Below are 15,419 nucleotides of genomic sequence, written 5' to 3'. Positions count from 1 at the left end.
AACTGTGCAACAACCCTAGCACATAGGTTTTTATAAAACACTAACTTCTTCTCCAAGTAAAACTCTACTTTCTAAATCAACTACTACCACCTAAAGTCCTAAAAAGCAACAAATAACTAGGTTCCTTAATTTAATCGGACTCAAATAGAAATTGCTTTGAATTAAAAATATGTTGCTTCTTTTCTTTTCCCAATTTTAGAAAGAGACGTTGGATACTTTTGGGAGATTTGGAAGTTTCCAAAACTCCTTGCCTTGCAGCCCACGTCATTCCCCTTCACTTGAAGAGAACTCGACCTCGAGTTCAATGGTGATGTCGTTATAGAATCTCCAACTTCAAAGACCTTACTAAATTGATGCTTGGCCCTTTGTCATTGTACTTAGATTTGGACTCATCGAGCTTCTTTTTCTTCTTTTTGACACCTTTGTAGATTCGTTTTTTCTTCTTTTCCTTCTTTGAGTTGATAAGAGATTCTTTTAGTACCAAACATAATTGCCGTTCCACTTGAAAGGGTTTGGGGTCCTCCTCTACTTTTGATGAACACATAACTTGATGCATAGTTAAGTATTGCTCGGATGCACAAAGGGCAGGAATGAGGTCTTCTTTCTTATTTTCCTCCTCTTTATGCTCCTCTATATCACATAGCTTCTGATCATCGTCTTCAAGCTCGTCACCAATGGCTAGGGGACACTGATCGGACTTGTGACCCGATTGGTTGCACTTGTAGCACATGACCTGTTGCTTAAACTGTGACTGGTACGAACCATGACATGGGACTTTGGTCGTTGCCGAAGTAGAAAGAACATTTCCGCATTCTTTTCCTTGTGTTGGAAATGCCTCAGCCGGCTTGCTTGTGCCAACAGGAAGATTCAAAGTCACCTTAGCTTTTACCGTCTGCGATGTTTTTACCACGGCTTGACTCGTGTAAAAAGTCATATAATCATAATCAACGGGTAGAAACCTCTCACAAAGGACTTGACGCATCCGTGCTCATGTCCGGATTGGTCACTTCCCCATCCTTATACGTGAGAGTTGTAGTTGATCCCACCATGCCAAAGCACCTCCCTTAAGTTTGTTGGCCACAAGTTTTGCCTTTTTCTCCTCGGGAACTTCCATGTAGTCAAAAAATCTCTCGACCGCCGCTAACCAGTCAAGAAAATCTTCGAGATGGAGTTGGCCATTAAAATTGGGCAAATCCACCTTAATACAATAATCGCGATTACGAACCGTGGATTTCGGAGCGCGGTCACGAATATACCTCAGATGGATGATGTCTTCAAATTCCTCATTGCTAGAGTAATAAACGTTAGGAAAATATGTAACTCTAGGGCTGGAGCGTGGAACTCGACGTAGAGCTTGAGCGTGCCGTCACCGATCACCGTCGTCGATTTGGGGTTGCTCGCGCTCAGTAGGATTAAACCATGCCAATTGCTCCGCTATTTGATTAACGGTAGCCTGGAGAATGTTAAACATCTCCACCGTCACGGTTTCTTGATTTTCCCGTTCTCCGTGGGAAGCCATGTACGGAACATAGCAGGGCTTTGATACCACCTGGCGTAGCCGGAAGGGCGAAGAACGAGTCGAGGATTGATCTCTGTCAACCACCGATCGGAATAAACCTTCAAATCCACGAAGGGTGCTCGTCGAATCCACAAAGAACGAGATAAACAACTTTCTCCAAAAAGAAAGAAGAAAATTTCTTGATTTCCAAAACAAATATGAACTGTGCAACAACCCTTGCACATAGGTTTTTATAAAGCACTAACTTCTTCTCCAAGTAAAACTCTACTTCTAAATCAACTACTATCACCTAAAGTCCTAAAAAGCAACAAATAACTAGGTTCCTTAATTTAATCGGACTCAAATAGAAATTGCTTTGAATTAAAAATATGCTGCTTCCTTTCTTTTCCCAATTTTAGAAAGAGACGTTGGATACTTTTGGGAGATTTGTAAGTTTCCAAAACTCCTTGCCTTGCAGCCCTCGCCAACGATAATAACAACCTAAGATCTACCCAAACCAAGTGGTTTATCCCACAGCCACATCACCATCGTTATCCCAACAACCACACGTTGCATTGTGCATGTAACATTCCACCCCCTCTTGGAATCAACCTTGTCCTCAAGGTTGGAGATGAAGCACTGGCCAGTCAAAGAAAAATAAAATCTTCTTCTGCAGGACTTTTCGAAAGTCTTCTCTCTTATCTTTTTCTTATTACCTTCTTCCTCCCTCTCTTCTTTTCTTCGTCCTACGATTAGTCTCCATTTTGTATGGTGTCATCAAGGGTTGATCCACCTCCATATTCAAATTAATCTGACCGTGTTGATCACCAAAGCTCCATAGCCGTATTTTTTGGAAATGTTGACACAGAGATGGTTGTGGAAGAGAATCTGTTTGATGGCATTGGAGATGTTTCAAGGAACGACGGATTTTCTGACGACGACCTTGTCGGAATTGACAAGGCTGACAAACGCCTTTCTTTTGTGGCTTTTTCTCCTTCCCTTTTCTGTACTTGGGAAGACAAGAATTCATTAAATGTGAAACATTTGTCACATAGATGCCATAAGATCTACCTCCACCATTACGGTCTTGGTTGTTGGAGCTTTCCTTCGGGCCGCGCGTATGTGTAGCCGTCATCTCGTCAAACCGAGCATTCAGAGCAGAAAACATCACCTCCATCTCCTTAATCATCCTCTCTTGTTCCACCGCAAGAGAACGCAACGCAGCTTCCAACCATCCGATCCTTGGATCATCCATGCCTTGCTCTAATACCACTTTGTTACGAACCAGATCCAGTTCGTAGCGGATTGATCTTCTTAGAGGGAAGATCGAGTTCTTGATCCACTTTGAGGGAAGGATCAATCCTCCTTTGTGCATGAGACACGATTTGAAACAATTTCTTCATTCCTCAAAATGACTGGTTACATATTATTTAAAGAGAAAACAACTTACCACGTCACCTAAACATTAGCAACAAACAAGCAACAACATCCTACGTGCAACTCCTAAGAAATAGTGCTTTCCTAAGAAATTGCAAAAAGATAATAACAACCTAAGATCTACCCAAACCAAGTGGTTTATCCCAAAGCCACATCACCATCGTTATCCCAACAACCACACGTTGCACTGTGCATGTAACACTTTTGTACACGTATTATTTTCCTTGATAGGGTGGAAGCATTGTCTGAGATTTACCAAGGCTGGTAAGTAGTGTGCTTTGGTGATTTTCTACATTGCTTAGTGGGAGATTTGGATTGCAAGAAACACGACCATATTTACCAGTCATTGATAGTATAGGAAATATCAATCTCTTAATATCACTAGATATTCCAATCCCCTTTTGTAATGTATACATGTGTGTGTGTGTGTGTCATTGACATGCTATTTGATACCGCCACCCACACAAGTTATACAAACATGGGAAGCATTATGCAGTTTACTGCATTCTAATTAATAAAAAGAAAGTTGTTTCTTTTACATAGTAACTACTAAAATCATATGTATTGATTCACTTCCTCGTGTCTACAGAATAGATAGCAAATACCCCATCAAAGGACACAAGCAACGTATTAGTCATTTGTAATGAACAAAAATTGTGAAAGAGGAGCTCAGAGAATATGTTTTTTGGGCAAAAGAAGGATACCATGTACCAGTACAAAGAAAAGCAGCATAAAGTAAGAAGTTGTCTTACATGATCTTCTTACTGTCAGAATGTGACAATCTATGGTGAAGTGATTGCAACTGGTTCCAAAGGTTTTGGTTTTCCTCGAGCATGTGAAACAACCAATTAGTCCAAAAGCTTACGCTTTTAGAGTTGGTGTTATTTAATCATTTATACTTCCAACATCCCCCTCATGTACGGCCCCTCTTTTAGGTTGGCCGTACATGTGGATTTTTAAAATCAACGAGTTGTTGGTGTTCTGAACCACAGACCTGCTACGGGCAATTGCTCTGATACCATGTCCAAGAAGCTTAAGCATTTAGAGTTGGTCTTATTTAATCATTTATACTATCCAAGAAGGAAACCTTCTGATTGTTTCCTTAGAGCTACAACATTAGCCTAGACAGATTTTGTGTCTTATTTAATCATTTATACTTTCCAAGAAGGAAACCTTCTGATTGTTTCCTTAGAGCTACAACATTAGCTTAGACAGATTTTGTGTCTCTCTTCCTCGTCTCAGCTTCTAATTCAAGCTGCTTAACCTTTGCCCTCAGACCAGCAATTTCTTCATCCAATGCTTTTCTCTCCTCTAGGCCCTTGCTCTTCCCATCCTCAAATCCACTGTTTTGTTTCTTTGTAGCCTCCATGTTCTTTCGCAAACCACGCAACTCCCTGATATAATGGTGCAATCGGTCGATTACTAGTGCAACAAACAGCGAGAAACCTGCAAATTTAATCAATTTTCTACTTTAGATTCAATCGCCTGAAATCCAATCCCAGGGGTCTTCAACCCTCCTCGAAATAAGTTTCCGATTTCTTCCCCCAAGAGAGAGGCTGGCATGCCCGCGCGCCCAGACACACACACGCATCTCACATTTTAGACTAAATGCCAACATGCGGAAATAGTACCCCTAATTAGAATTCAAATAGTTTACAAGGTCAGTAAAGTTTTCCAAAAGAGTTCCATTAAATTCTACCTCTACTATTTAGACTAGTTATTAACTCAACTAAGACATCATCATCAGAAACTCGATCGAACTTGCACCTGGTCCACTAACTAAACCCAATACTTCCATTATATCGTGTAAGATCAGAGATCTTACCATATCTAAAAACAGTTAACCATAAAAAAGAATTACCCATGAGTGAAGCTTCAAGAAGATGCTTGACCATGAGAACCTCATCCGTGGCCGTGTTGAGCGAGCGTTTCCGGATCTTTGTCATGCTGTAAATGCTCGAAACCAACACCACGAAAATTGTACCAGCAATTGTCTTCACCATAACAACCCCTCTCCCTCTCTTGACCCGATCCAAACTCGCAATAACCAATTTAAGCAATGGGGTTTTCATGAAGAGAAGAAACACCACGGCCACCTCGGAGAATAAGAGCGAAAAGAGCAACTGAATCATTTTTTTATTCTTCTGAACAAACCCCTACAGGTACTAGGAAGAGAGAAAAAACCCAGAAAGAAAGTGAGTTCCCTTAAACAACCATGTGAAGAATTTAAGAAGCGGTGGTGGTGAAGGTGACAAGGTGAGAACCCAGAACACGGTTTTTGACGATTTGCTAATAAGGATGGCAAGCACTGAAAGCAAAAGCACGAAGCCAAGTCTTTGGAAGAAAAAAAAAAAACTATCAACACTATGTTGGGATGTAAAAGGCTAGAATATATGAACAAGAGGGGACGAAAATGGTGATAAAGTGAAGGAGGAGACCACTGCCGATAGAGAGTGTAATAGATACACTAGTGCACAATTACAAACTTTAGGTGGAGGCAAATATGGTTCATAAAAAATTGAGATTTTTAAGAATTTTGTAGTTACTCCAATAGCACTCATCCATAAACTGGTTACTGGTACGAATAACATAAAGAAATGTAACCAACGTGTATTGGAAAAAGCAACCCCAAAGATTCGGGACCAAAAGCGGTTAGCAGTGACCATCGAATACGTCTCTTCAGCTTGAGTAGAGAATTTTGTGACAATGCACTATACACCAATGTCTAAATTACCTACAAATAAAGATCCATAGCCCTACTATCTCTAATGTAATGAATTTTTGGTTGACTGACCTGGGCTGCAAGGCATTAGAAAGTTGCCCCAAAGTACACGTCTCTTTCTAAAATCAAGAGAATCAAGAAAGCAGCACGTCTCTTTGCATGCTTAACCAATCCATATAGAGCAAGTTTCTCATGTTTCTATTTTAAACATCGATTCCAATGGTATAAGTAGTAAAAGTCTAGTTATTGGTTAGTAGCTTAGTATAGTTTCTATTTTGAATCAATGGTCTAGAGAAGGAGTTTGTTTGGAATAGGAAAGTATAACTTTTATTTATTAGACTATGTGCAAGGGCTGTTACACGAATTACACTTGTTTTTAAATTGAAGAAAGTTTTCTTTTTTCTTCTCGGTAAGAAAGTGGTATTTTTACTTGTTCTTCGTGCATTCGTACAGCACCCTTCATGGATTCAAAAGTTATTCCGATCGGAGGTCTACAACGATCAACCCGGACTCATTCTTCGTGCTTCAAGCTACGCCATTGACTCGATGAACTATTGTATTGTGAAACTAGTGAATTACAAACTGATGAATCCGGTTCATATACAATACAACGATATCGATGAATCGGATTCATAAGAGAGATGCGAATGGCGAATGATGAAGGCAAAACGAGCAGAGTAAATATAATAAACAGTCTATTTTCGATAACTGATTACTTTTGATTTTTTATTGATTCCTTTTGTGTACTCTTGATTAGAATCATATATTGTACTTTAGGTTAGATTGTGGAGTTGGTTTAGTATTTTGTTCCATCCCTTTCTTAAAAGGAAAGGAAGAGCCAACTTTACATCCCTGGAGTAAAAACAAGTGATACTTATTATTTGGATACAGAACTGAATTGGCGAAACAATTTTAAAAAATATATAGAAAAAGTTGAGAATATACGGAAGAGCTAAAGGCCATGTTTGGCAACAGGGAATTTTTTTCACCATGAAATATTAGCTTACCCAATGGTGACCGAGTGTGGGAGAGGGAGACTTGCGAGGACAAGCGTGAGGAAAGGATAAGGAAAGGCTTAAAAACAAGGGGGAAAGGATTCTACTCAAAATTGGATTTATTTTTCCTATTTATTGGATTTATTTTTCCTAGAAAAAATTCATGGTTTCCAAACATTGCCTACACGTATTTTTCTGTATAGTAGACAGAAGAAAATAGCACACATCATTAAAAAACAAGATTCGTGCAAAAAATACGTAGGTCGAAAGAATCAAAACCTTTAATTTATTAGTTCACAACCTAGAACATATATATATATATATATATATATATATAGAAAACGGTTCCTACACACATGTGTAGAAAAGTTATCTACACACTAGCTTAAAATACAGTGGGGGCCACATTATTTGGGTGATCCAAACCATTCATGTTTAAGGCTCTCACATAGATAGGGTGTCCACAAAAAATCAGATCCAAAGGATCATCCTAACCATTCGAACTGTGGAGGCAAAAATTGGACTAATTTGTGAAGGTTTAAAGACATCCATTTACCTCCAGAAATCGTAGGGTTGGGATGATCCTATGGATCTGATTTTTTGTAGACACCATATCTATGTGAGGGCCTTTAAAATGGATGGCTTGGATCACCCAAACAATGTGGGCCCCCACTGTATTTTAAGCTAGTGTGTAGATAACTCTCTACACATATGTGTAGGAACCGTTTTCTCATATATATATATATATATATATGGGAAAAGTGAAGCTACACCGCCGGCTTAAAATACAATGGGCCCACATTGTTTTGGTGATCCAAACCATTCATTTGATTGGCCCTCACATAGATAGGGTGTCCACCAAAAATCAGCTCCATAGGATCATCCCAACCCTTCAAACTGTTGAGGCAAAAATGGACAAATTTGTGAAGGTTTGTACACGTTCATTTTTGCCTCCACAAATCGTAGAGTTGGGATGATCCTATGGAGCTGATTTTTGGTGGACACCCTATCTATGTGAGGGCCAATCAAATGAATTCTTTGGATCACCAAAACAATGTGGGCCCATTGTATTTTAAGCCGGCGGTGTAGCTAAGTTAGCTACACCGGCGGTGTAGCTTCACTTTCCTCATACATATATATATATATATATATATATATATATATATATATATATATATATATATATATATATATATGGGAAAAGTGAGCGTACTCGGTCGAGTAGATAAGCTTATCTACTCGGTCGGCTAAAAACAGTGGGGCCCATATTTTTTGGGTGATCCAAACCATTCAGTTGAAAGGCCCTTACCTAGATAGGGTGTCCACAAAAAATCAGCCTCATAGGGTCATCCTAACCCATCCAAATGTGGAGAAAAATGGGTAGATTTATGGACAAATTGTGTCTGTCCATTTTCCCCTATTTTCCGTCCACATTTGGATGGTTTAGGATAATCCTATGGATCTGATTTTTTGTGGACACCCTATGTAGGTAAGGGCCTTTCAAATGAATGGTTTGGATCACCCAAACAATGTCGGCCCCCACTGTTTTTAGCTCGACGCTAGCGTCCATTGCAAAAGGCATTTCACGGCTGGTCTGTCGCATGTCAGACCACCCACCTCGTGAATGGAGACAAAAGCTGTTGTCTTCAACAAAAGCTATTGTTTTGACATACGACAGACAAGCTGCAATGGACCCTAGAAAATCCACATAACCTGCTTGACTTTAAGGGATCGCAATCCATCGAACTACCTCCCGCCACAAATCCAGCAACCGGATCATTGAGCAGCCCTCAAGGGGGAAGGAAATAAAAAAAACTCTTCCGCTCGTGGTAATCTGCTTGTGTCACTATCCGCAGATCTAAGCACATGATGAAAGCGACATGAAAGTCTGCTACTCGCTCCTTGATCTCATCTAACAAAGTAACAAATCACCGAGGCAAAGGACGACTACCATCCAACGACGTCAACTATAACCCCTAGCCTTCCAAGCTAACGTTCGATCCCCGCTACCCGCTCCATATTAATTATTATTATACGTGAGATTACATAGAGCGATTGGTTATTTGGACCTTGAACTGTATTGCAAACCAATTTCCCAATATATACAATATATGACCTTCAGCAGCTATCCCTATAGCGTCGAAGCTGAAAAGGCAAGAAAGCTTGCAAATGTTTTTCAGACAAACGGATATGCAATGGACGAGTCGGTTAGTTGGGATGGTTGGCATCATCGATTGGTGTGAATTTTTGCACCATGACTCCCCTGTGATAATAAATTGCAGTGCTTATACTGTCTTCGTAGAATACATAGAAAAGTATCTTATTGTTACATTTGTCTGATGTGCAACGTAACAGATAATGCTTTAAACTAAACTGAAAGAGTGTAGTTTTTAGTTACAACTAAGAAAACTTTATAAAAAAAAATTACACTAAACTCCAATTTTAGATGAACAAAACATGAAGAAGGGGTTCAGTTCTACATGTCACTGAAAAAGAAGTCCAAACTTACAGTCTCAAGATCCATTGGAAAATATTTATGGTGCATTTATCGAGAAGTAGAAAAACCCAACCCACCCGACCGAATTGCAACCCTAGTCTGATTCTACACATGGTTTAAAATTACCGAAATCTTCGGATTTCAATGGAGACCGACACCGAAATTGACCAAAACAGAAACGGTCATTCATTTCGGCTGAAATTTCGGAATTTCGGGTTTTTCCGAAATTTGACCCAAAAAAACTGTTTTTTTAATATTAATTTAATATTTTACAGAAATTTCGGCCAAAATTTAATATTAAATAAAATATTCATTTCGTGTTTTGTACCAAATCGGTACTTGAAATTTCGAAATTTCAAGTACCGAAACCGAAATTTTAAACCTTGTTTCTACATACGAAACATGTTTATCCTGATTTTTTAATTTTAAAATCATAAGAAACTAGAAAAATATTTTCTTTTGGAACTAAGCCAAAAACACGCAAATTTCAATAATTATAATTTTTTCGGCGATGATAAATTCGCACCCTTGTAGGATAATTCGCACCCCTTTTAACATGAATTGTAGCAGACTTTAATGCTTTTTTACATCAATTCACGTCAAAAGGGATGAGAATTATCCTACAGAGGAAGCCACCTTTCCGACTCTATATTCCTCTTCTTTGCATTGCTTAGCATTAAAAAATAAGAAGCTAATTCTTGCATATCGTCTCAAGGGGGCCATCAATCCCACCGAGTACACGTGGACTACTTATCTTTTACCAAAAAACATGGAAGAATGTTCTCTTCACAAAGCAAAACCAAAGACACCTCGTACAAAGGCTGAGAATGAAGAATACCCCAGCTAGAAAAATTAATATAAAAGATACCAAGCATCTGCTTTTCTCTCCTTGCCTTGAATTCCAAGGCTTACCTTTACAACCCCACAAAACCCTTTAGAACCCAACACCCATGCAAGGAAAGAACAATACCTTCTTAAAACCCATGTATAAGAATACATTGCTAGCCTTATCCCTCTTACCATTAAATACCAACTTCAAACTGTAATTTTTCATTCCTAAACCCTTGCCTCCCCTTCAGCATCTCTCTTTTGTTCCCATATAGAATTTCTGACTCAGGATAAACAGGTTTATTTCTATAAATAGAATGGCCGGCGATCAATTCAAGCCCCTTGCATCTGGCCTTCTAGTTCTCAACTTCTGTATGTATGTCATAGTATCTGCGATTGGAGGATGGGCCATAAACATCGCCATAGATCGGGGTTTCATTATCGGTATGTCATTGTTATCTTCATTTGATGATCGGCTCAAAATTATTAAATAATACACATTTATTAGGGTGTAAATTCTATATTAAGTTTAAAATCAAGTGTTGCGTGGCGCGGTGTGGCGTACTTTGCAAGTAGCTTCACGAAGGGCGAGCACCCTAATAGGGTGCAACTCATCATGTTGATGTTTGGGAATTAAGGTTGAGCTTTTACCTTAAAATCGGGCAAGTTTGGGATTAATTTCAATTCATTTTTAGCAAAAGCTTGACCCGACCTGACCCAAGTTGCACCTTGATGCAAGCCATTAATTCTTTTGGATATTTCTGAATAATATTTCACATAGACTTGAGCAAATTTGATTGCTTCATAAGCAAACAAGTAGAAAACATTAGGCATGGCTTTCAAAATTGTTTTTAATGTCCCATTTACAAGAGATTTTATATTATGTGGTTGTATAGTCCAGTATTTTTTTAAAAGTACTATGTGGCCCACTTCATAGGATGATTCAAACCGTTCATTTGTTGGGCAACAACGTAAATAGGTTGTGCCCCGAAAATCAATTCCACAGGATGATCCTAACCATCCGATCTAGAGACTGCACATTATGAAACCTATGGATCGGAGGGTTAGGACATCTTATGGAAATGATTTTCAGAACACAACCTATATTTACATTGTGGCCCAACAAATGAACGGTTTGGATCAACCTATGAAGTGGGCTGTGCAGTACTTCTTGAAAAATACTGGCCATACCAGCAGTACTTCTTGAAAAATACTGGACTATAGCCACACGCCAAATAAAATCTCCATTTACAAAATGGATTAACTTAAAATAATCTTGTTTGCTAATAAGGACTCATTATGGTGGTATCCAATGTGGGCCCTTGAGTGCTTTGCTATCTCAATCTTCCCAAGATTAGATTGGTAGAGTTATATTTCTTTTATTTAATGTTTAATAGAGTGAGGTCTTGAGGTTTAACATGTGTTTCACTACTCCATGTAGGTCCGGATCTTGTATTACCGGCTCATTTTTCGCCCATCTACTTTCCGATAGGGAATGCAGCCACTGGATTCTTTGTAGTATTTGCACTGATCGCCGGAGTAGTGGGGGGCGCTTCATCCCTTGCCGGAGTCCATCACATCCGAGGATGGAACATTGACAGCTTGCCATCTGCATTATCATCGGCCTTAATTGCATGGACCCTCACACTCCTTGCCATGGGGTAAGCTAATGATCCTCATTAAGAACCAATTACTCCAAAAGCTTAAGCCCTTAGAGTTGGCTTCATTTAATCATTTATACCAACACTCCCCCTCACGTTTGGCCCCTCTTTTTCTTGGGTTGGCCATACATGTGGCCCCTCTTTTGAGTTGTCTTTACATGTGGACTGCTAATATCAGGGAGTTGTAAGTTTTGAACACATAAGTCTCTCTCTCTCTCTCTCTCTCTCTCTCTCTCTCTCTCTCTCTCTCTCTCTCTCTCTCTCTCTCTCTACACTAATTAGTTACTCAATGGTGTCCCATTGGAGCTCCACCATATATTTGGTGCGCTCCGAATGGAACACATGTGGGTCTCATGGATCATGTAATTTGATTCTTTAATTCGGTACCAAGTTAGCTAATTTCTTGGGTGCTCTTAAATTTTATGTATTATTCCCTTAATTTTCTGAAGCAACTGTTTATACATGCAGTTTGGCCTGTAAAGAGATTGACATGGAAGGAAGAAATACGCATCTGGTAAGGGTTGCAACCTGCAACTGCTTTTGTCTTTCTCTACGATTATTATCAGTGCCTTCCACTACTTTTCCTTTCCTACAGACATACTGAGCAATTTCGATTCTTGGGTTTTGCAGAGAACAATGGAGGCTTTCATCATTATTCTCTCAGCAACGCAATTATTGTACATTCTAGCCATTCATGGGGGATCGTCTAGAAGGAGATGAACTAGAGGGAAGAGGGGATGTTTGTGTTTGCTGCATGGTTTCTTTTTTGTTCACATATTTTGTTTATCATGGCGTTTGAAAAACTGGATAATTTGATTGGTGTGGTATGGTGTGATTAGAATTTGTTCAAGTAATAAAACCTTATTGATGTATGTAAAATATTTCATGAGTGGATTCTTTTCTTGATTCTGATTGTCATCACTCTTGCTTCGATGTGGGTTTGGACATCTTAGTTTCAAGATACTTTCAATGTCATTTTGGTAGATGATTGTTTGGAATGGCCAGGAAGTTGGATCTTCATTGCTTTAAGTCGCTTGAAAAGTTGAGAAAGAACAACTTAGAATTTAGCTTTCTTATCCTTTACAGTTGAACAATGTGACTAAATTAAGTTGCAAATGAGATGCGTGGGCAATTTTAATGACTTGCTTTGATTGGTTATCTGTAATTAATTCAAGATATGGGGCAGATCATTTGTTATGATACTGTAGATTACATGCAGGTCTCACCTAAATATGACTTTCTCATTTAAAGAATGCTAGTTGCACATGCAAAGTCCGTATGTTAGACTTCTGACAAACATGTATGCTTAATCGAGAACATTGATCTTATGGACAATCCTTTTTTTTTTTTAGTAAGGATAACAATTACAGCTGAACTTTGCATGCGGCGGGGTGTGTGTGAGTGTATGTGCGTAAGGATTGTCCCACATAAATAGATTCGCTAGAAGCTCCTAATTGGCTAAACAACCATCCAAATCATTGGAACTTATAGGAATGTTAGAAAAGGAGCAAATACCAAGCAAATATATATCTTTTATTTCATCCATAAGATTAGCGTACTTTCCATGGAACGCCACTAATCCTTTTAGCCTACAAGACTCTGGAGTCTGTAGTACCAATAGGACCTGCAAAGGAAAAGATGATATTGCTTGAGCAATTCCTAAAAACGACTCCAATGTTTGCCTAGTGGATTGCCAAGAATGCAACTATGGAGGTGGTTTCCACCTCGCCACGGGCCACTTTATTGTTTGGAATGTTACATCTCAAAATTGTGTCCCAATTTATAATGATGATATCTGCCGTATATCCTGAAAAAGACTAGTGTTGAAGATCCCTACATGTTTGAGCCTAAGAGCATAGACATGTTATTCTCCAAGTCCACATTATCTCTTTGATTGAATTCAGGCACCGTTTAAGGCTTACGAAATTCAACACTAGCATTCCTTGGCAAAACCCGAGACTAGGCTTGATGAGTAAAGGTGCCAATATCATTCTAACAAACAGGTATATTTTTAACAATTTTCTAATGTGAAGGGGAGCGATAAAAACCCACCAAGGTGTTGGCTCTTCGGCATAAGGTCACGGGTTTGCTCCCTGTTGATGAGTGTTCGAATCCCGCCCCCGACTGATACACGTGGTGAGTGGGTCGTTGCGTGTATCCGTAGGGACTAGTCCTACTCCCGAAGGGGGTGGGGACATCCTACATCATCAAAAAAAAAAAAAAAAGGGGAGCGATAAAAGATTAAGAGCAAGCCATTTGTTTTATGTCTGGCTTGTGCCGCCTACTTCTTTCCTTAAGACACTCATGTTTGACTGAGACTACATAATTGTTTACCTTCCTTTACCTTATGCACTGTACTCTTATAGGCTTCTCCTAGAATAAAGGTGCCGATATCATTCTAACAAACATTTATATTTTTAGCATTTTTATAGGGAAACGATATCAACACTCCAACGTTTTAATAAGATGCGCGAAAGCATCTTATTATTTAGTATTTAAAGAGCTGTCAAAGGGATATTAAAGTTCTCAAAAAGCTCTTTCAATTTCTTTAAATACTAGGGATGGGACTTGTAGCTCATTGGTTGACGCTTGGTTTCTCAACCTTGAGGTTGCAGGTTCGATCCCAGCTTCCCTACCAAAAAAATAAACAAAGCTCTTTAAATGACAACATGCTTCACACATGTTATTATAACATTGCAGTGCTGATATCATTTCCCTTTTTTCTAATGTGAAGGAGTGTGATAAAAGATTATTGAAACAAATCATAATATAGAAAAAAAGGATTTGTCTTAGGGGTTTCAATGGGGCCAAATTCGGATCGGATTCACCCATACTGTGTCATTATCCCTGCATATCTTAATCGGAGAACTCCTCAGATCCTACCTTTGGCATTTGGGTCGTGATCCATTTAGAAACAGACCTTCCATCGGATCATCCAAGGTCCAACAATAGTTTTAAAAAAAAAAAAATTCAAATGATTACTGTAACATTGTAAAGATGGTGAACAGATGAGTCTTGGATTATGATATATTTTTTTCGTTGTTGCACAGAGTTGTGATGGAAACAACAATGCATCTTTACTTTGAACTTGTGTTGTTTAAGTTTTTAAAGAAAAAAAATTGGGCGTGCATTTGATTAAACAATTGAGTTATATAGTGGTATTATCATAAAATTTTGATTCTCATTTTGATATAGGAGAGTTCAACCGGGAATGCCTTTTGATGTGGACATTACCTGTTACATGACTAATTGTCCATAACACAAATAAACAAAAACAAAAAAGAGAAGAGAAAGAAAGAGGTTGATTCGAGGCAATCAGACCTCCTAACGGCTCAATTCGAGAGGAGCCCCAACTCTCCTAAACAAAGTCTCCTTTGCTGGAAATTTCTCTCCTTCTTCCTTTCATTGAAATACTAAACTTAAATACAAGCATAAAAGTAGTTCTAGATCACTACGCCACTAACCCACTTACATGACATATAGACAACAACTAACATCCACAACCCATTACACATAACATATAACCACATAACTAACCCCACTAACATGCACATATTATTCCTTCCCCCCCCCCCCCTTACAACGACCTTGTCCTCAAGGTTGAAGTATTGAATAAAATACTTTAATCCACCGGGGTCCCAAATCATAATAGCCATGATCATTCGAATCCCGCCTACAAATTCCATTGTGATCAAAGTTGGAAGGGAATAAGATTTTTCATGAAGCCACTTCAAAATGATGAAATGATCAAGATGATCGTTGCTGGTGTCTTCAATAAAAC

The 15,419-nt window shown here is 38.8% G+C and overlaps 2 protein-coding genes across 2 annotated transcripts; one reads left to right on the top strand and one right to left on the bottom strand.

Annotated features, from left to right (window-relative positions):
- Positions 1–3,861: 3,861 nt before the first annotated feature.
- LOC143889226 (uncharacterized) lies at positions 3,862–5,301 on the bottom strand. Its single transcript, XM_077393406.1, has 2 exons — positions 4,797–5,301; positions 3,862–4,381 (listed from the first exon to the last, which is right to left on the bottom strand). Exons 1-2 carry the CDS (start codon positions 5,065–5,067, stop codon positions 4,143–4,145), a joined length of 510 nt encoding a protein of 169 aa, XP_077249521.1. The 5' UTR covers positions 5,068–5,301; the 3' UTR covers positions 3,862–4,142.
- Positions 5,302–10,152: 4,851 nt separating this feature from the next.
- On the top strand, positions 10,153–12,556 carry LOC143889225 (AWPM-19-like family protein). The gene is made up of 4 exons (XM_077393405.1): positions 10,153–10,421; positions 11,419–11,638; positions 12,107–12,152; positions 12,269–12,556. The coding sequence occupies exons 1-4, from the start codon at positions 10,295–10,297 to the stop codon at positions 12,356–12,358; spliced, it is 483 nt and encodes a 160-aa protein (XP_077249520.1). The 5' UTR covers positions 10,153–10,294; the 3' UTR covers positions 12,359–12,556.
- The last annotated feature ends 2,863 nt before the right edge of the window (positions 12,557–15,419 follow it).

This window comes from Tasmannia lanceolata, unplaced genomic scaffold (assembly GCF_043159265.1).
Source record: "Tasmannia lanceolata isolate RefF3 unplaced genomic scaffold, GAP_Taslan_0.1 ptg000013l, whole genome shotgun sequence".
NCBI lineage: Eukaryota > Viridiplantae > Streptophyta > Magnoliopsida > Canellales > Winteraceae > Tasmannia > Tasmannia lanceolata.
The sequence above is the reverse complement of the archived record's forward strand: the minus strand, read 5'-3'. Positions and strand labels throughout refer to the sequence as shown.